The sequence below is a fragment of the Lissotriton helveticus genome, chromosome 8 (genome assembly GCF_964261635.1).
Source record: "Lissotriton helveticus chromosome 8, aLisHel1.1, whole genome shotgun sequence".
NCBI lineage: Eukaryota > Metazoa > Chordata > Amphibia > Caudata > Salamandridae > Lissotriton > Lissotriton helveticus.
The window spans coordinates 283,101,279-283,121,072 of record NC_136069.1 but is presented as its reverse complement, the minus strand read 5'-3'; the positions used below and the strand labels follow the sequence as shown (position 1 = coordinate 283,121,072).

The 19,794-nt window shown below is 49.0% G+C and overlaps 1 protein-coding gene across 1 annotated transcript in view; it reads right to left on the bottom strand.

Annotated features, from left to right (window-relative positions):
* Nucleotides 1–19,794, bottom strand: part of ATM (ATM serine/threonine kinase) — a 1,424,234-nt gene that overhangs the window by 1,132,307 nt on the left and 272,133 nt on the right. The window contains exons 15-17 of the mRNA XM_078657051.1: nucleotides 17,550–17,675; nucleotides 17,362–17,451; nucleotides 13,637–13,805 (exon numbers count right to left, since the gene is read on the bottom strand). Coding sequence (XP_078513177.1) covers nucleotides 13,637–13,805; nucleotides 17,362–17,451; nucleotides 17,550–17,675 — 385 coding nt within the window. The remainder of the gene's footprint in view (nucleotides 1–13,636; nucleotides 13,806–17,361; nucleotides 17,452–17,549; nucleotides 17,676–19,794) is intronic.

The window sequence follows — 19,794 nt, the reverse complement described above, 5'->3', positions numbered from 1 at the left end:
TAAGGTATGGTGAACTCTCCCGCTTACACTTTTGGGTAAGTCGGCGTTATATAAAATGATGGCGCTCCCGCGATTTCTATATGTACTTGAGAATACGCCGTTTCTGGTTCCTGACTCTTATTTCAGAACTATAGCTACAACTGTTTCCAATCTTTTGTGGGATGGGAGGCCACCACGCATAGCACAAGCTAAGTTAACAAAGAGTTGGTATGATGGGGGAATAGCGCTTCCAAATGTAGAATTATATTACTGGGCGGCCCATTTTAAACAGATAAATTACTGGTTGCATGCCCCGCAGACCGAACCGGCATACCTAGCTGACAGACAGTGCTTGGAGGGCAGAGGGCTGTTGGGAAATCTGTATAGCCGTCGCATGCCCTCAGACCTACTCGGGCCCACGCGACATTCTGTACAACTTTGGTATAAAGCGAATAGGCGTCTTAAAAGCTCTGGGACGATCACACAAATGACACCGCTGTGGGACTCCTACAGGTTAGGCTTCCTTCGTAACAGTACAGGGTTCCAGAACTTGGATAATATAGGCATCTCAGTGATAGGTGACCTCTGGAAGGGAGGAAAGGTAGTAGATTTCTCTCACCTCCAAACACATTACGAAATGACACAGAAAGAGAAGTTCAGATACCTCCAAATCAGACATGCACCCCAGTCGGTCATACCTGCAGGTACCGAATTACAAGAATCTTCTCCTCTAGAAGATAGGCTTCCGACAGAATTTATGCCAGATAGGGCCACTTCTTTGACCTACCGGAAATTCCTACCGGAAATTGATCAACAACCTTCCAGACTTGACGTCCACACTAAGACAGTACTGGTCTTAGAGATTTGGGCAACTTTGATGAGTCTGAATGGCAAGAGGCTCTCTCGTCCCCCCGAGAAACAGCAATACCCTCCAGGTTAAAACTGGTTCAACTTAAAATATTACATCGTACATATTACACTAGAACAACGTTATTCAATATAGGATCAACCTCCCATAAATATTACTTAAGACACTGTGGAGACGAGGGGACATTCTATCATACCATCTGGGACTGTAAACACATGGCGACATATTGGACGGCAGTTATGCGTACAATTTCCCAAACTATAGCTGTTTCCCTGGTGCCAGAACCCCGTTGTTGTTTATTGAACATATGGGAGCCAAATGACTTAAATCACCGCCAACAAGATTGGGTAATGTTGGGCATGATGGTGGCAAAACGTAACATTGCCTTACTGTGGGGCTCAGAAGCGCTACCTACTCTCCGTAAGTGGTGCAAGGATATGGATGAAATGATGGTGGCAGAGAAGTCGGTGTTTATACATCGGGGTGCCCCAAGAAATGGGAGAAAATTTGGGGGGCTTGGAATACGTTTCGGGGTAATATTTGTGAGCCTCCGAACCTTGAAGACGATAAAAGTGCCTCAGAATGACATAGATTGGGCATGTAGAGATTAATAATACTGATGTGTCAATATGTATATTCTTCATGTGTAACTTGGATAATGAACAGGGTTGCTTTGCTCTCACGATCCACACAATGTACATTATTTCGTCTGTATATCTCATTGCCCTACTTGTTTTGTTAATAAAAACATTTTAAAAAATAAGAAAAGGCAAAACATAGGGCTGTAACACGAGCAGAAAAAAATAAAACAGAGGGTAGAAAAACAAGCAGAAAAGGTAAAACAGAGCAACAAATGAGCAGAGGAAGCAAAAATAGACTGCAGCAGTTAAGACAGGAAGTAAAGGGTAGTGGACTGCAGGCGGGCTGGACAAAAGAACCGTCGCAGGGTGAGCTGGCAGGAGGACCTCACACACACAACGTACTAAGAAGAACATACATTCTTAAGTTAAAAGTATTTATAACTCCAGGAATAATTTGTTCCGCAGCATCCCTAAAACTACACGCATTATAAAAACAGCAAAAAGGCCCGTTATGAACAACGAGAATAAAATGATAATTACAAGTATTATTTTAAATGTCATTTAAAATGTAACACCCTAATGCCTACTTCTCTGCGCTATATACAGAGAGCCAACTACCCCTCCTGTTACCTCCATTAAGTCCCACACAGCAGGATTGCTAAGAGGTCCTCTGAAGCCACACTCCCTTTCTCCACCACTCTGCAAACGTGCCTCCTAGTGCACTACTAGTTGGGGGATGAAGTCCACTTTACTTCTGAGGGACTCTGGGGCCAAGAAGCCCTTCTGTGCCTCCAGTAAGTCCTAAAAAGCGGGATTCCTGGGAGCTGGTCAGAGGCCCATCCCCTTTGTCCACAACTCTGCAAACGCCATTACTACTTAAAAAAACATGGAAATTTACTGAAAAACCCAAAGGTTGCAGGGGCATTATAGTTACGAATTTGCATTTGAAAAACCTTAGCGATTCACTGAAAAAAACAAAGGTTACGGGGACGTTATAGTTAGTCTCAGGTTTAGCTCATACAAAACCAGTGAAATTCAGCAGTCCTAGTTAGCGGAGTTAACTATAACTTGCGCCTCCACCATGCACTGCTTACGGGCTCACATATTACATCTCCGATGACGTTCTAGGACCTAATTTATGACATCACTGATGACATCTCATATTACATATTTGATGTAATTACTGATGACATCATCTCATAAGTGTGTCAGTTTGTTTTATAGTTTACATAGTGGCGGGTAACTACCATTTTACTTTTCTACCTAATTATGTACAGCCTGTGCCCAGCTAATTGTTGTAAGTTGTTAAAAAACGCATGTCTCCTAAAGCACCTTATGTGTGTAGATGTATTGAACACTTTAAAAATCTTTGTATTGAAGAGTAACTGTGTGTGCAGATGACAGCGGACCACTTGTGTTCAATTTTGTTCCACAGATGTTTTTGGTACTGCAGAAAACATTTCCAGCAGGGCAATGATTCTACGTACTACATACTAAGTATTGTAAACAGCCTTGAGGTATTAGACAGAATTGGCTCAACATGTCTGTTTCTACTTAACATAGAAGACTGTGTACACCAGGTACTAACCCCCGAAGAGGCAACAGCCTCCTCAGCTATAAGCGCATCTTGCATAGGAACAGTCACCCCACCAAACTGGCCAGGCGTAGGCACTCAACCGGCCAAGGAGAACTGTGGCCCGTAGTGAACCCTCTCCAACATCATATTCGTAGCACCTATCGCAGAATAATTTCCTAGGCACAACGAGTTAAGTTGCCACCACATCTCACCTACCCCGCACATGAAACCCCTCATCACATCCCTTGAACAGTTCAGAACTGCTACAATGGGCTTACATTGGCATAAATAACGATAAAGCACCCGAAAACGAGCATCCAGTCTACAGAGTTCAACAGTGCCTGTGCCATGCATTCACTTCAACATTACCCACCGTCTTGGTCAGAGGCATCACTCCTGTACTCCCTGGCGTTTCTGGGGAACGTGAAGGACTCAGGAGTACCCAGGGTGCAGTTGGAGTCCGCATGGGTGTCATTCAGGCAGACAAGAGGGCTATCCGTGTGGTCAACACCGGAGTCCATTAGAAAGTCTGCGGAGTGCTGCCGCGCCCGGGGCCCTCACCTGGCATCAGAGTTCTTTTTTAAGCACGATCCTGAGTGTTCTGCCACGATCTGCCACCCAAAGCATCCAGCCCGTCGTTGGCCTCTGCAGGGCTCGTGAAGAACTATGCAATCCCATTGAGTTGGACTCTGAGTTTTGCGGGGAACATGAGGCTATACCGCATGTTGCTATCTCGGAGCAGTTTCTTCTTTGTCCAAAAATCCTTCAGTAGGTCCTGTACTTTGCGTGTACACTCCGGAAAAATAATGCTGTTCTAACCATTGAATTTGTGTGCTTCATGCACCCTAGCGTGCTGTAAAATCGCAGCTCGGGATCTGAAATTAAACAGTTGTGCTATGATTGTGTGGGGAGGAGCACCCGGTCTAGGTGGAGGGAGGCAAAGCCCTGTGTGCCCGCTCAATTGTAAAAAATTTAGAGTCTTTTGGGCCATAGAGTGTTCACAATCCAATCTTCTTACAAGAGCTCCAAAGATTGACCTTCTGCCTTCTCAGGAAACCCTACGAGGCGGATGTTATTCCTCTTGGAGCGCCCTTCTGCGTCCTCCGCTTGCACTTCAAGGCGTAAGGACCGTGTCCGTAGCTCTGACCCCCAAAAAGCACGCACTGCCACAGTAGTTACTGGCACTGAAGAAAACCACTTTGTATGCCAATATGCTCCTTGTGAAAGAGCAGAATGATGTTACTCACAGTGAAGCCAGCCGATACAAAGAGAGAGACGGAATTTTAATAAACACAACAGGTCATGGTCAACGGCAGACCAAATTAGGGGCCTAATTATTAAAGAAAGTCTCAAAAGTGCACCCATGGTATATATCCTTGCATTAAGTGCACCTATGCGGCTTTCGTGAATTCCCAAGAATTACAAGTGGGACAAGAAATATTACTCCTAGAAAAATATTTGTGATCTGCATTTTAGTATGAGCAAATGTACATGTGTAGATTTGCTCATGCAAAAATCTGCGTGTTTGCAAGTTTACTTTCCCTCCAACCACTTTTTTCCCCAACTCTGGAAGAAAATTACATCTACCATTGTTGGGAGTAGAGTTCCAACATTTCTCAGTATAGGAGAAGAGTTGTTGAAAACCCTTAAAACATGCAAGTGAGTAGGTTTGCACAGACTCAAAAGGAACTATTTCTTACCACTACCTTCAGCCCAAGTATGTAGATCTGGGGAAACGTGGCAACACTACTATTGTATGAGCTCTGGCATAATCAGAGAGGCTATATCAGACCTCATATATAATGAGATTGCTGCCATCATTTGTCACCGCACTACAGGTCAAAGGGACAATTGGATTTTGTTACAGGACAAGTAGAGCTAAGAAGCTACCTGTCTCATGGACAAGTAGATATATTATTAAATTCCACACCTCTGAGAGATATATATAGATATATATATATTCGTGTTATCCCAGTCACTCTCCTGCACTCCAACCGGAAATGCCGAAAAAAATGGAAAACGGACACCAAAGTTTTGTGGTTTGTAGCAGGTCTTTAATTTATTTTTGCCGTCAGACGCTGTTAGAAGGGGCGATCCCAGAGGGCCAGGCTATGCTCTCCGACCACTCCGTGACCCACCTCTCCCACAAATAATGCCGAGTCTTAACGTGAGGTCCTCGCCGGGGAGGACTTAGAATCTAGGATCGTACACACTGAGTGCACACCACACTTATGAACGGACACCACACCTTGGATTTCAGTAAGCAAGTTCTTTATCAAACAGTAGAGATTTAGGCAAAATGAACATGTATTTACAAGCGATCGAGGGATCGTAAAGTCCCAATGGTAAAGAGGAGGGAAGCGGGACAGTCTCAGTATTAGACCAGTACGGGGGCGTACCCTGCGCACAGCTCTCAATCCTCGAGCCGGGGGATACGGAGGACGGGGATCGTACAGGTTGCTCCACTCACTTCTTCTCGAGCCAGGTCGTGTTGGTAGCGTCGATGGTCCCGCCGGACCAGAGTACTCCTCGAGCCGCAACTAGGTCAGCAGGGCTCGATCCGGGGTGAACAGAGTGCCTGTCAGTTCTTGAGGAGCCGCGACCACATCAGCAGGGCTCAGGGTGTTCAACAAATGTCCTTAGAGTTCAAGGATGAGCCGCGACGAGGTCAGCAGGGCTCCGAGGTTCCAGTTCCTTCTTCACGAGGATAAGCCGCGACAGCGTCAGCAGGGCTTGATAAGTTCCAAGTTTCAATCTTCTCCCCAAGGGGTGAGCCGCGATCCGATCAGCAGGGCTCTCTTGTCCAGGATACAACTGCCCGCTAGCTCTTGGGTGGGCCTTGATATAGTGCAGTGGCCCTTTTGATGTCGGGACCCTCGCAGACGGCGGTCTCAGGCCTCGGGGGCTGGTCGTCGGAGTGCTCCGTCGGTTGGTCCTTTGATCCCTTTGAAGATGCGTCCGGGAATTCCCAGACGCACAGCAGGGCCTGGAGCCAGCTCTCGGGGAGGCCAGAGGTGCGATCGAAACCGGCTCACAGGGGAAGGCCAGAGGTGTGAGAGAAACCAGTCTCCCAGTGGAGGCCGGAGGTGCAATCGAAACTCCTTGTCTTATCTCACTCAGGGAGCCCTTTACTCCCCGGCCGGGCATGGCGTGTCTGGAGCCTAAGTTTAGCTGGGGCCGGGGTCAGGCAAGGCCTAGGGAGTCAAGGACCTCGGGAAGGGTAATGGCGGCCGGGGGCCCTGTGGGATGATGCATGTTCGGGGCGCCCGGTACCGGGAAGGAGGATGGGGGAATGCAGGGCTGGTCGTTGGTTGGTGGGGTCGTGTAGGGAGCGGGGCGGACAGGGAACGGGACGACCAGGGGTTTCTGGGTGCAGAGCTAGGCTAACGGGGTGCTGAGGAACGGGGGGAACCACGCCACGAGGCCCCCCGAGCTGAAAGGCAGAGAGAACTACCCATTCCCTTGGGGGTTCTCTTCACTGAGGCGGAAGAACCGGGACAGGCCGTCCGCGTTGGCGTGGTCAGCACCAGGCCGGTGCTCAACAGTGAAATCCATCCCCTGGAGGGAGATGGACCATCGCAACAGTTTGGGGTTCTCTCCTCTCATTTGCATTAGCCACCGGAGGGGTCGATGGTCGGTTTGGACCCAGAAGTGAGTACCGAACAGGTAGGGCCTCAGCTTCTTCAGGGCCCAAACCACAGCGAAGGCCTCCCGCTCAATGGTGCTCCACCTTTGCTCTCGAGGGAGTAACCTCCGGCTAATGAATGCCACTGGCTGGTCTAGGCCCTTTTCATTCATATGAGACAGGACTGCTCCGATGCCATGCTCGGACGCGTCCGTTTGGACCACAAACTCTCGGGAGTAGTCGGGGGCCTGCAGTACGGGGGCAGTGCACATGGTGACTTTCAATGCTTCAAACGCCTCCTGACAGGCGGGGGTCCAGCTAACTCTCTTCGGCTGCTTTTTGGAGGTCAGTTCTGTGAGGGGGACTACGATGCTGCCATACCCCTTTATGAATCTTCGGTAGTACCCCGTGAGCCCCAGGAAAGCCCGCACTTCCGTCAGGGTCGTGGGGGCCTCCCAGGCAACGATCGCATCGATCTTGGGTTGGAGGGGGGCCACTAGGCTGCTCCCGACCTGGTGTCCCAGGTAGACCACTGACCCTTGACCGATCTGGCATTTACTTGCTTTGATGGTGAGACCCGCTCGACGCAGGGCCACCAACACCTCCCAGAGGTGTTGGAGGTGTTCGGTCCAGTGGGAGCTGAATACCGCATTATCATCTAGATACGCGGCGCTGAATCCTTCCAACCCAGCCAGTACCTGGTTAACCAGCCTCTGGAAGGTGGCGGGGGCATTTTTCATTCCGAAGGGCATCACCCGGAAATGGTAGTGGCCATCCGGGGTGGAGAAGTCGGATCTCTCTCTGGCCCCCTCCGTGAGGGCGATTTGCCAGTACCCGCAGGTCAAGTCGAAGGTGCTGAGATAGCGAGCAGACCCTAGGCGGTCAATGATCTCATCTGCTCGGGGAATGGGGTGTGCGTCGGTTATGGTGACTGCGTTGAGCCCACGGTAGTCCACACAGAACCTCAGCTCGGGAACAGCGCCGAGGGCGGCCGCCTTCGGAACCAGGACCACGGGGCTGGCCCATGGGCTGTCAGAGGCCTCGACCACTCCCAGGGCTAGCATCTTGGAGAATTCGGCCTTGATGCAGGCCCGGACTCTGTCAGGGACGCGGTAGGCTCGGTGCCATACCGGAGGACTGTCCCCGGTGTCCACATCGTGGACGCATCAACCGGTGACGCCGGGGACGAGGGAAAAAAGATAAGAGAACTGTCCCAATAGCTGGCGACAGTCCTCGCGTTGCTCGGGGGTGAGGGAGGAGGAGAGACTCACTCCCTCCACGGAGCCATCTTTTTCCTTCGCACACAGGAGATCGGGGAGAGGCTCCGTGTCCTCTTCGGCTCAGTCATCGGTGGCGAGGAGCAGACTCAACTCAGACCGTACGTAGTGGGGTTTGAGGCGGTTTACATGGAGGACCCTCAAGGGGTTCCTGGGGGACTGCACATCTATGAGGTAGGTCACTTGGCTCTTGCGTTCCACCACTTTAAAGGGCCCGGTCCACTTGTCCTGAAGGGCACAAGGTTCCACCGGGGCCATCACCCAAACCTGCTGGCCGGGCTGAAACTCGACCTGAGTGGCATTCTGGTCATACCAACGTTTCATTTCTTCTTGGCTTGCCTAGAGGTTGGCCTCGGCAAGCTCCCGGAACCTCAGCGTCTGGTTTCGGAGGGCCAGGATGTATCGGAACACATCTGGGGGCGGATCCTGGGGTGCCGCTTCCCAACCTTCCTTGACCAGGCTGAGAGGCCCCCGGACGGGGTGCCCGTAGAGCAGCTCGAAGGGGCTAAACCCCAATTTTTTTCCTGGGGACTTCCCGGTAGGCGAACAGGAGGCAGGGTAGGAGGACGTCCCACTTGCGCCTCAGGGGCTCTTCGAGACCCATGATCATCCCCTTGAGGGTACGGTTGAAGCGCTCAACCAGGCCGTTACCTTGGGGGTGGTATGGGGTGGTGAACTTGTACGTCACCCCGCACTGTTGCCACAGGGACTTCATGTACTTGGAGATAAAGTTCGTTCCTCGGTCGCTCACCACTTCTCGCGGGAATCCCACCCGGGAGAAGATCCCTATGAGGGCCCGCCCCACTACGGGGGCCGTCACCGTTCAGAGGGGAATGGCCTCAGGGTACCGGGTGGCATGGTCTACCAGGACGAGGATGAACCGGTGGCCTAAGGAGGTCCGGGGGTCGAGGGGCCCCACGATGTCTATTCCCACCCGTTCAAAGGGGGTACTGACGACGGGGAAGGGTTGGAGGGGAGCCTTGCGTCTCCCTCCGCTCTTCCCGCTGGCCTGGCACGTGGAGCAGGACTTGCAGTGGGTCTCCACATCGGCGCGCATACGGGGCCAGTAAAAATTAGTGACCAGACGGTGATAGGTTTTGTCCTGTCCTAGGTGTCCCGCCAGGGGTACATCATGGGCCAGGTTCAGGAGGAAGCTTAGGAAACGTAGGGGTACCACCAGCACCCGGGCTGACCCTAGTTCGGCGGACTTCTGTTTACTATATAAGAGGCCATTTTCCAAAGTGGGAGCCGGACTGGTCACCGGCAGCCTGGGTGGCGGCCTGCTGCCGCGGCCCAACTAGAGAAGGACAAGAGGTCTGTTCCAGGCAGAACTCCTCTCGGGAAGGTCCCTCTACCTGGCGCCACTGGGCTAACTCAGGGAGGTGGTCCAAGGTCGGTTCGACGGGAGGGCTGAGGGGACCTGCGTCGGGGTCAATTTCTTCCCCGGTGGGTAGCTCGGGGACCTCGGGTCGCTCGCTGCTCCTGGGTCGTCAGAGACCGACCGAGGGGTCTCGGGTTCCACCCCCCCGGGGGTGGACACTCGGGCGGTCATGGATCGTGTGCTCACTCAGGCCCATTCGGGCAGGCCCACCATTTCTAGGTGAGTCCTTCGCTCTACCTGCTTCCACAGGGAGCTCTCCAGATCATTGCCCAGTAGACAGTCCACGGGCATGTCGGTGCGGACCGCTACTCGCAAGTCCCCGGAGACTCCTTACCATCCAAACGGGACCTGAGCTATTCGGCAGGTGCGGACGGAATTGTCGGCTGAGATCACCCTGCAGGAGGCGTGGGGTATAATTTGGTCTTCTGTGGCCAGGTGACCGCGCACTGCGGTGATGCTGGCTCCTGTATCTCGGAGGGCCCCTATGTGGTGCCCGTTGACGGTCACCTGTTGCCTGTACTTTTCAGTGTTGTCGGGCAGGGGGGCTCCTGGAACCATTTCTCTATCCCCAAGGGAGACTAATGACATGGCGGCTGGTTCCCACCCCTCGGTGTCCCCTATCTCTTCCTCTTCTAGGGCCACTGTGGCTAGCTGGCGCGCGGGGGGCTCGCAGCAGCGGATTTCTTGAGCAGGGGGCATTGGGGGTCACTGGCATAATGCCCGGGTTGCTGACATCTGTAGCAGCCAATGCTGGCTCTGGGTCCCTGTCTACCTGAGGGGGGCCCTGCTCTAGTTACGGGAGGAGAGCTTCCAGGATGGTTTCGGGGGGGGCTACGCTGGGGCCGGACTGGGACCCCCGCTGTCTACCTTGACCTCCCCCTCCTCTCTGGCGGAAAAACCCTTGTTCGTTTCGGCCATAGTCTCCCACGGGCCCCCTTGGGACTCGGGTACTCACCCAGCGATCTGCTTCGACAGCAAGCTTCCGGGGGTCTGCCAATTTGCTGTCCAGAAGGTGCTGTCTCAGTTCCACAAAGCAGTTCATGGAGAGGTGTTCATACGCTATGAGGTCGAATCGTCCTTCAAAGGTGGTCACCTTGCTGCCCTTGAGCCACCCTTCCAAGGCCCGGCTGTAGAAATTTACATATTCTACCCATGTGGTGCCGGGGATCTTTTTGCAGTCTCGGAACCGCTGCCGATACATCTCCGGGGTGAGCTCATATCGGGATAGCAGGGCGTCCTTCATATGGGTGTAGGAATTCATGACTGTGGAGGGCAGGTCCAGCATGGTGTCTCTTCCCTCACTGAGGAAGCGGCCCCACAATCCGGCCCCCCAATCCTTCTCGGGCACTCGGTGGGAGGTCATGGCGACCTCGTACGCTTTGAACCACTGCTGGATGTTGTCCCCCTTGTAGTACTCTTTTACTACATCCTTGGGGATGTGTACTTTGGCTTCCACCGGGGAAGGGGTTTCTCGGTTCCCCGGGGGTCGGGTGTCTTCGCTTCTGGCTTTTAGTTCAAGTTCTTTTAAGCTGCGCTCATGTTTGAGCTGGAGTTTCTTTTCCTCATGCTCCCTCTGGAGATTCTTTTCTTCTAGTTCTCCTTGTAACCGTAATTGTTCTACGGCCAGTTTCTTCTCGGTCAACTTGAGCTCTCCTATTTTAAGGCGTGCTAGCTCCAGCTCGTGGATTGGGGTTCGTTCTCGGTCTGTCATCTCCTCTTGTGACAGACCCCTTTCCGTACTGGGACTCCGTGTCAGGGAGTCTGTTCTCTCACCTTCCTGGGCGCTGGTTTCGGTCTGCGGCCCTCCCTCTCAGCCGTCTCCTTCTGGTGGGGGTAGGGAGGCCCCGGACTCTACCCAGGCCGTCAGGGCTTTTTGGAAGTCTTCTTTGGTGCTTAAACCAGTGGTAGCGATGTGAAGTTCCTTGCAGAATTGTTTTAGTTCTTTGTGGGTATACTCTTCCACACTGTCATTTTGGAATGTGGGTTTCTCGCTCGTTCCGGTGGAACTCATAGTTGTTCTTCGTTCAGGTAGTGTGTCAGTCGTTTTACTGCACGATCTCTATACGTAGGCTCTTATCCCGTCGCTTGCCACCAATGTTAGAAGGGGCGATCCCAGAGGGCCAGGCTATGCTCTCCGAGCACTCCGTGACCCACCTCTCCCACAAATAATGCAGAGTCTTAACGTGAGGTCCTCGTCGGGGGGGACTTCGAGTCTAGGATCGTACACACTGAGCGCACACCACACTTATGAACGGACACCACACCATGGATTTCAGTAAGCAAGTTCTTTATCAAACAGTAGAGATTTAGGCCAAATGAACACGTATTTACAAGCGATCGAGGGATCGTAAAGTCCCAATGGTAAGGAGGAGGGAAGCGGGAAAGTCTCAGTATTAGGCCAGTACGGGGGCGTACCCTGCGCACAGCTCTCAATCCTCGCGCCAGGGGATAAGGAGGATGGCGATCGTACTGGTTGCTCCTCTCACTTCTTCTTGAGCCAGGTCATGTTGGTAGCGTCGATGGTCCCGCCGGACCAGAGTACTCCTCGAGCCGCGACGAGGTCAGCAGGGCTCGATCAGGGGTGAACAGAGTGTCTGTCAGTTCTTGAGGAGCCACGACCATGTCAGCAGGGCTCAGGGTGTTCAACGAATGTCCGTAGAGTTCAAGGATGAGCCGCGACGAGGTCAGCAGGGCTCCGAGGTTCCAGTTCCTTCTTCACAAGGATAAGCCGCGACAGCGTCAGCAGGGCTTGATAAGTTCCAAGTTTCAGTCTTCTCCCCAAGGGGTGAGCCACGATCCGATCAGCAGGGCTCTCTTGTCCAGGATACAACTGCCCGCTATCTCTTGGGCGGGCCTTGATATAGTGCAGTGGCCCTTTTGATGTCCGGACCCTCGCAGGCGGAGGTCTCAGGCCTCGGGGGCTGGTCGTCGGAGTGCTCCGTCGGTTGGTCCTTTGATCCCTTTGAAGATGCGCCCGGGAATTCCCAGACGCACAGCAGGGTCTGGAGCCAGTTCTCGGGGAGGCCAGAGGTGCGGTCGAAACCGGCTCACAGGGGAAGGCGAGAGGTGTGAGAGAAACCAGTCTCCCAGGGGAGGCCGGAGGTGCAATCGAAACTCCTTGTCTTATCTCACTCAGGGAGCCCTTTACCCCCCGGCTGGGCATGGCGCGTCTGGAGCCTAAGTTTCGCTGGGGCCGGGGTCAGGCAAGGCCTAGAGAGCTGTGGGGTTCCGACATCCAATGGCCTTCCGAACACACACAGACCCTGCTATTGCTCCCGTCCAATAATTGCCCTCAGGTGGGTGCCCAATTAGGCTGTAGTTTAGAGCATGCTGGTCTTTCCAGTGCGTCCTTTGGCCTCATGATTTTGCTCCTCCAGTGGGTGATGTCATAAGCGTTAATTGCAATGAGGTGATGCCTGTGTCCCCTTGAATACCATTTTCGAGTGTTCTGGGGCCCATTCCAAGGTACAGTCCCTGGTGGCTACCGCTGCCCAGCTCTGGTTTTCACCGTCTTCAAATTGGTCCCGTTTTGGGCAGAATCCGGCGCGCTTTCGTTGGGGGTGCGTCCCTCTCGGCCAAGGCCCAGGCCATATTGTATTGTCCAGGGTCTCTCCTCATATATATATATATATCCGAGGCTCACTGACAGTAGTCTCATGTGAGTTACGGCTTATGATTTTAGAGTTTTTCCACAGTCACGCTCTGGGTCTCCCATTCACGTTTGGGACTAGACCTCCGTTCACATGTAGGATTCAGTGAGAGCTGGACCTAAAAGAAAGTCAGGATACAAGTTTCACTCACAGTTGGGTAAACAAAGGCAGAGAGGCATATCCATCTACCATGTAGGGGACATGCCAGTCTCAACATCCATAAAATTCTCAATGACACAAGACAGTATGCATGAGATGCAAGGTGATTATACATACTCATTTGACAGTTCATGGTGAAAAATCAACACCACATTTAAAAATTAATTAATGTATATAGTACATGCTAATGACAGGTTTTCTGACTCCTTTGGATGTTCTGCGTTTCTATATGATTGCTTAATTCTTTGGACCATGTGCTAATTAAGTTTTTCCCATCTGCTGCCTCACTGATGTCTTTTGAAAATACCTCTAAAGATGTTTACGGAAAAAATATGGTCCCTTTTAGCCACACATTTCCAAGATGTTACATTATACACAAATGATATTAGTCTGCTACCAGTGTCCTGGAATGCTTTTTTAGGTATTTAGCAACTTGAATGAAATTGTGCATTTTTATAAGTTTATTAAAAACAATTGAATAAGATGGCATTCAATCAACAACAACAAAATTGCTACAATGCATATGCCGCTTCAACTTACCTGTTACATTATGCAGCTCCCCTGGTTCACTTGCATCAGCCACCTCATGAGTACTGTGATCATCAAATAGGTCTATGGCTGCTTGTTCCTCTGTCTGAATTCTGCTTTCTTCAAAATCATCTTCCATCACATCTACTGAGGATTCATTCAGACTTCCAGGGCAGGTTACCTTTAGAAAAGACGAATCGAATAAAGCCATGGTTAATCAAAATAAAAACTAAAAAATATTGCAATATATTTTTACAGAGATCCAACAGTTTAGTTTAATTAGAACGTACGAAGGAACTTTACATACTGTATGATTTTAAATACTCAAACAATAAAATTAAATTGAATTGTCTGAATGCAGGTTTGTTTTTACTAGACATAGGTCACTGGCTAGGAGCAATCAACGCTGAAAGAACTTTATTGGTTTTTAATTTTTTAGTAACTTGAATTAGGTGTGTTCTTTGAATATCTTAGCCTATTAGGGTCATATGCCCAGGATAATGACTATGGACACTGAGACCAGTCACTCCTGGTCAATAAGGAACTGGTCTTCAGTCCGGAAACTTTCATCTACAAATCAATGATTTCAGGTAAGTTAGTCGAATCATATCAATGGAAGCAAAACAAGACTTCAACACCCAGAATGCTTTAACCTATTAAACATAAGTATTAAACATAATTCAAGGATTTGAAACAGTGTCCATAACGAGCTGGAGGGTGATGGTCACCCTAAATACAGAGTAGGTTATGAAATCGAGCTGGAAATTTGGCAAGGATTACTTTGCTATAGAAGAAAAAGACATGGCAGCCTAGAACTTCTATTAATCCCTGGAAGTGCACTTATGTAGTTTGCTGATCCATGTAAAGACAGAGAAATGCTGGGCAGGTCATCAGAATGTGGGGCAGGCAGTAAGTAGGTTGTAAGTCTGAGAGGCAGTGGTTTAGGCGTTCTGGGGTTATTAACCACAAGAATCTTTCTATGTTGAATGCTGAACCTCCACCTAAAAATATGCTTTCAGACCTGATCACTCCTACCATATGCGTTGTACTCTTTTTTCACACTGAAGATCAAGCCTAAAAGCCAATATTACTGTCAAAACAAGTACCATTTCATGAGCTTTAACTCAGCAAACTCAACCACAGCTCACTGCTTACAAAAACTACATATTTCACAACATTGACAAACAAATGTAAGTAATGTATTTACTATTTGTTGGTGTATAAACACGGTTGTAGTGACTTAAATCACTGGGTAAGTTTCAACAAAAAAATAAAGTCTATTGGGCCATAATATTTCTGGATGGATAGTGCACTTTTAACAAAGACGGATGCAGAATCTATCTATAGATGTACAGTATGCTTCCACATCTAAATATTACAAAAGAACATACTCTTGTTATGTCATAAGATTCAGATAACCAGATCTGAAGTAGGAACAAAGACCTTACCACCCAGTGTCCACAGGTTGCTAGCTGCCACATCTCCGTCAGCTTCAGCCCTCATAAATAACAGTGCTCCCTAGCCAACAATTTAGGTGCTAAACTCCCACTAACTTCTAGGGACAAAAACAGGACTAAACTATGCCAGGCTACATAATCATGGTTCAGTCTTACAACTCTGTAACAAACTTCTTTTCTTGTACATTACTCTGATGCTTTGTACCTAGCTTCATGCTACACAAATCATATACAAACACAACAAACTTCCAGATGACAATTTGCATTTTGCTGTAGTGATCGATGCTAATTATTGGGCAATTTTCATGCTGGGTGTATTGTGCCCTAACCCTGAGGGTGTTTCCGCAACAATTAGTATAACCTCCACACTGTAGAAAATATCAACTCTCATTCTAGCAAGGATTCTGGGTGAAAATAATAGCCTGCAGTTGATATAACAACAAACAGTGAAGTAAAGAATACATAAATTCATCTCATCCACAAGTTATCACTCCGTCCACATTCTAGCCCATTCTATTTCTGTTTTTTACCCACTGTGACACTCTAGACAAAGACCAACCTAATGTAAACTAGTCTGACCCTATCCCTCTTTGAGAACACCAGCCATAATTGGAAGGCCAGATCCCCCTCCAGACAGAAAACAAACAAACCAAAACCAGTTTCTGCTTATTTGTGCCTAATCAGGTACAGCTTAAGACCTGTAGCACAATAGACATGGGACCCACGATGGGCACATTGTTTCATTTACGGCATCTACTGCAACAACAAAGTAATGAAAGGTACACAAAAAAATTAAAAATCGATCACTACTGACCACTACAAAGCATTTCTGTCCATCATTTTCACCCCACTGTTCTACTAATTCAGACACATGCAAATCAGTTTGACAGGGATGCCCAAATGTGAGTACCATGCTCACTCTCCACAAAAGTAACATTTTACATCACTGATAAGCTCTAAGTACACCAAAATAGTGTAGAGTAGCTTGTGTACCCAAACAGAGGGACCTGGTTTAGCATTTCAGGCTATACTGCTTTTAATAGAACAGGATGAAGCCTAAATTGCATGTGGCTAGTCTCAAGTGTAATAGTGGGCAGAAACAATGGTCTGGAATGCACCCCCGAGTGATTGCCAGGTGCGGAGACTACTGAAAGCTTTCACCAGTCCCATTTGTGTTTTCTTCATCTAGATATTGCAGACACTTTCTTGGCACTGAAATAACTAGCATTTGTGTTGCTGGGTAACAGCATCTTAATATAAGGTCAATGAAAGCTTGAAACAATACCTTAAAAGAGTGTCAATGCCAGAGGCACAAAGGTAATGTGGAGCTACCTCCAAATACAGATGAAGCAAGCAGCAGCAGGGGGATCTAGCAAAGTCTGAAATGCAAAATGTTTATAGGCTTATACCCGGCTACATCCTACTCTAAATGCAAAGCTCTTGCATCCATATGATGTATGCTACAGATGAAGGGCCATAGGTTAGCCTTTCCCACCATTAACTGTGGCTTAAAAGAAGCAGAAGACATCAGCACAAAAATAATGCTGACTAAAGCCAAAGCATCATAACTCTGAAGGAGAAACCTTTGAAGAGGAAGACTCCTGGTTCCAAAAGATAGCCAACTTGGAAAGAAAGAGAAAATAATGTGCTCACTCAACATTGACCTACCATGCGAAAATCATAATGAATAAGGAATTGGAAATTGTCAGAAACTCTCCAGTTTGAGATTGTTTGCTTGGACTGCCATGTTGATAAAACAAAAGAAAAACACTTACTCGGGATGTAACGTTGCTAAATAAACGTAACAAGTACAATTCAAAATCTCATCAAGTCATGAACGAATAATCCAGAGATCTGACAGTGGCAAAGAATGTTTTGGTGTTTTATATGTGGATCTTGCTAAAGCTTGGAACTTAAAAACACTAAGTCTCTTTTTGCAAAGCTGTAGTATTTTACTATTTTAGAGGATCTGTTGATGGCATGGATGATTTAAACGTACTAAACAGCAAACTCTTGATTTTCTATATGAATTAGGCAGCGAAAAAAACGTAACAAAATGTATATGTACACCAGGAAATTAAATGGATTCTAATGCTTTTTGGGCATCAGCTGCGGCCCACAATATAACATTTCAATGTACCTTCTGTCACTTTCTTCCCATTTTAAAAGTCGAAAGTTAACACTTGACAACCAACATATGTCTTCCTCTTTGACATACATGTATACATTTCAAAACATGCTTGGACATCCCACTGGAACAAGGGGCTACCATATACTCACCAAATGCTTGCAGATATCGGTAAGGTCATTCAACAGTCTTGATGTTAGCAGTCGGAGAAACAAATCTGATGTAACTTTGCTTGGGGTGTTCTGTGAAGAACAACAAAAAACTTTAAGACTAGAGTCACGGTGTCCAGACAAAAGATTTCATAGGTAAAAAATGCATTAAAATATTAGACAACACTTACCTTTGGGCAGTTACATAAACAGGTAAGTAACTGTGTTATCAAAGTCTTGAAAGCAGCAATCTTGGGTTCCTCAGTTGACTTGAGTTTAAACTGAGAAACACTTTCTCCAACACACTGCATTAAAGACTGAAATAGAGAAAAGAAGATAGCAATTTTATTACATATCAAAATGGATGGGGATCCGATAGCTTGGGAGAAGTGAAACAATGTTTAGTCACTAGATTTGCCACCTCTTCTAACATGCAGCTTAACAAGTTGTCTCCTTTTTGAGCAGACAGACTTGAGGCACACAAATACAATATTATCTTCAGAGACAGTAATAATGAAGAATACAGCTAAACTCTTCTATATCAATGGCTCTAAAGATAATGTCGATAACAACTATACTGACTTATTATTCTAAGGTCTACAAAATCTAAAGAACATTCAGCACAAGCACTAATCAAGGGGTTTAAGTTAACTCACACCTGTTCCATCCAAACAATACACACTTTTTCACAAATGTATGCACAAGTTACTACTTGTGTAACGATATATCTGTAAGAGACATTAGTTAGGATTAGATTCCTTACCTTAGAATATCCCCAGGCGAACTTTTGCGTAGCAGTACCCTTGCGCGTCGGTAGGCGTCGTCTGCGGCTCCGCGTCCGTCGTCGGCGTCGTGGGCGCCGTGATGACGTCGTCGGAGTACTTAGACGCCGCCTCCGCGTGCTGACGTCAGTTCTTAGACACAGCTTTTCCGCGCCAGAAACGCAGAGCCATGTTAAAAACCAACACTGGTGCCATTGAAACTAGGGCCCTGAAGGGGACAACCCTAACCCTAGATATTGGTTCGCAGAACGGGGAGGATGGGTGGGTCGGTAAGGAATCTAATACTAACTAATGTCTCCTACAGATATATCGTTACACAAGTAGTAACTTGTGCATCTGAAAGAGACACGTTAGTATTAGATTCCTTACCTTAGAATAGATACCCCAGCAATACCAACCCCGGTGGTGGGTCTGCGAACCAATAATCACACCAGAAAGTCCTGGAGGACGGAACGGCCAAAGAAGCCATCCCTCCGGACTTGGCTGTCCAGGCAGTAGTGTCTTGCAAACGTGTGCAGCGATGCCCACGTAGCTGCCTGACAGATGTCTTGTAAGGGCACACCCCTGCCCAGGGCAGTGGTAGTCGCCGTGGCTCGGGTAGAATGAGCCCGCAATCCAGCAGGGGGCTCCTTCCTAGCCAAGGAGTAGCATGCCTGGATACACAAGATGATCCACCGGGAGATGGTCCTCTTGTGCACCCCTTTCCCCTTCTTAGCGCCCACGTAACCAACAAAGAGTTGGTCATCCACCCGGAACTGGCGTGTGCGATCCAGATAAAACGAGAGCGCACGTTTTGGGTCCAGACGATGGAGCCGCTCTTCCTCTTTAGAGGGATGCGGTGGCGGAAAGAAGGTAGGCAAGGTGATAGACTGCCCAATGTGGAAGGCCGTGACAACCTTGGGCAGGAAAGATGGTTTGGTACGAAGCACCACTTTGTCCGGATGGACAGAAAGGAAAGGTGGAGTACAAGAAAGAGCCTGGAGCTCACTCACTCTCCTGGCAGAGGTGATGGCAACCAGGAAAGCAGTCTTCAAAGTCAGAAGGCGAAGAGGGCAATTGTGAAGTGGCTCAAAGGGAGCGCACATCAGAAAAGTCAGAACCAGGTTCAAGTCCCACTGAGGCATCACAAACGGAACAGGAGGAAAAGTGTGAGTGATGCCCTTAAGAAATCTGTTCACAATAGGGGACTTGAACAAAGAAGGCTGATCAGGTAGCCTGAGAAAGGCTGAAAGGGCAGAAAGGTAGCCCTTGGTAGTGCCCAGAGCAGAGCCCTGCTGGGCAAGAGAAAGAAGGAAGAGAAGAACCTCTGAAAGAGGGGCAGCAAGAGGATCCACAGCCTTTGCTGTGCACTATGGCACAAATCTGTTCCACCTGCAGGCGTATACCGACTTTGTGGAGGGACGCCTGGCTGCCAGAATGACGTTACAGACTTCAGGAAGCAAGTCAAATGGCCTCAACTGTCGCCGCTCAATCTCCAAGCATGGAGGTGGAGACTGGACAGGTTCGGGTGGAGGACCGTCCCCTGCTGCTGCGACAGAAGGTCCTCCTGAAGAGGCAGACGAACCGGGGGATCGACTGACATACTGAGTAGCTCGGGATACCAGTACCTTCGAGCCCAGTCCGGAGCCACAAGGATGACTTGGGCCCGGTCGCG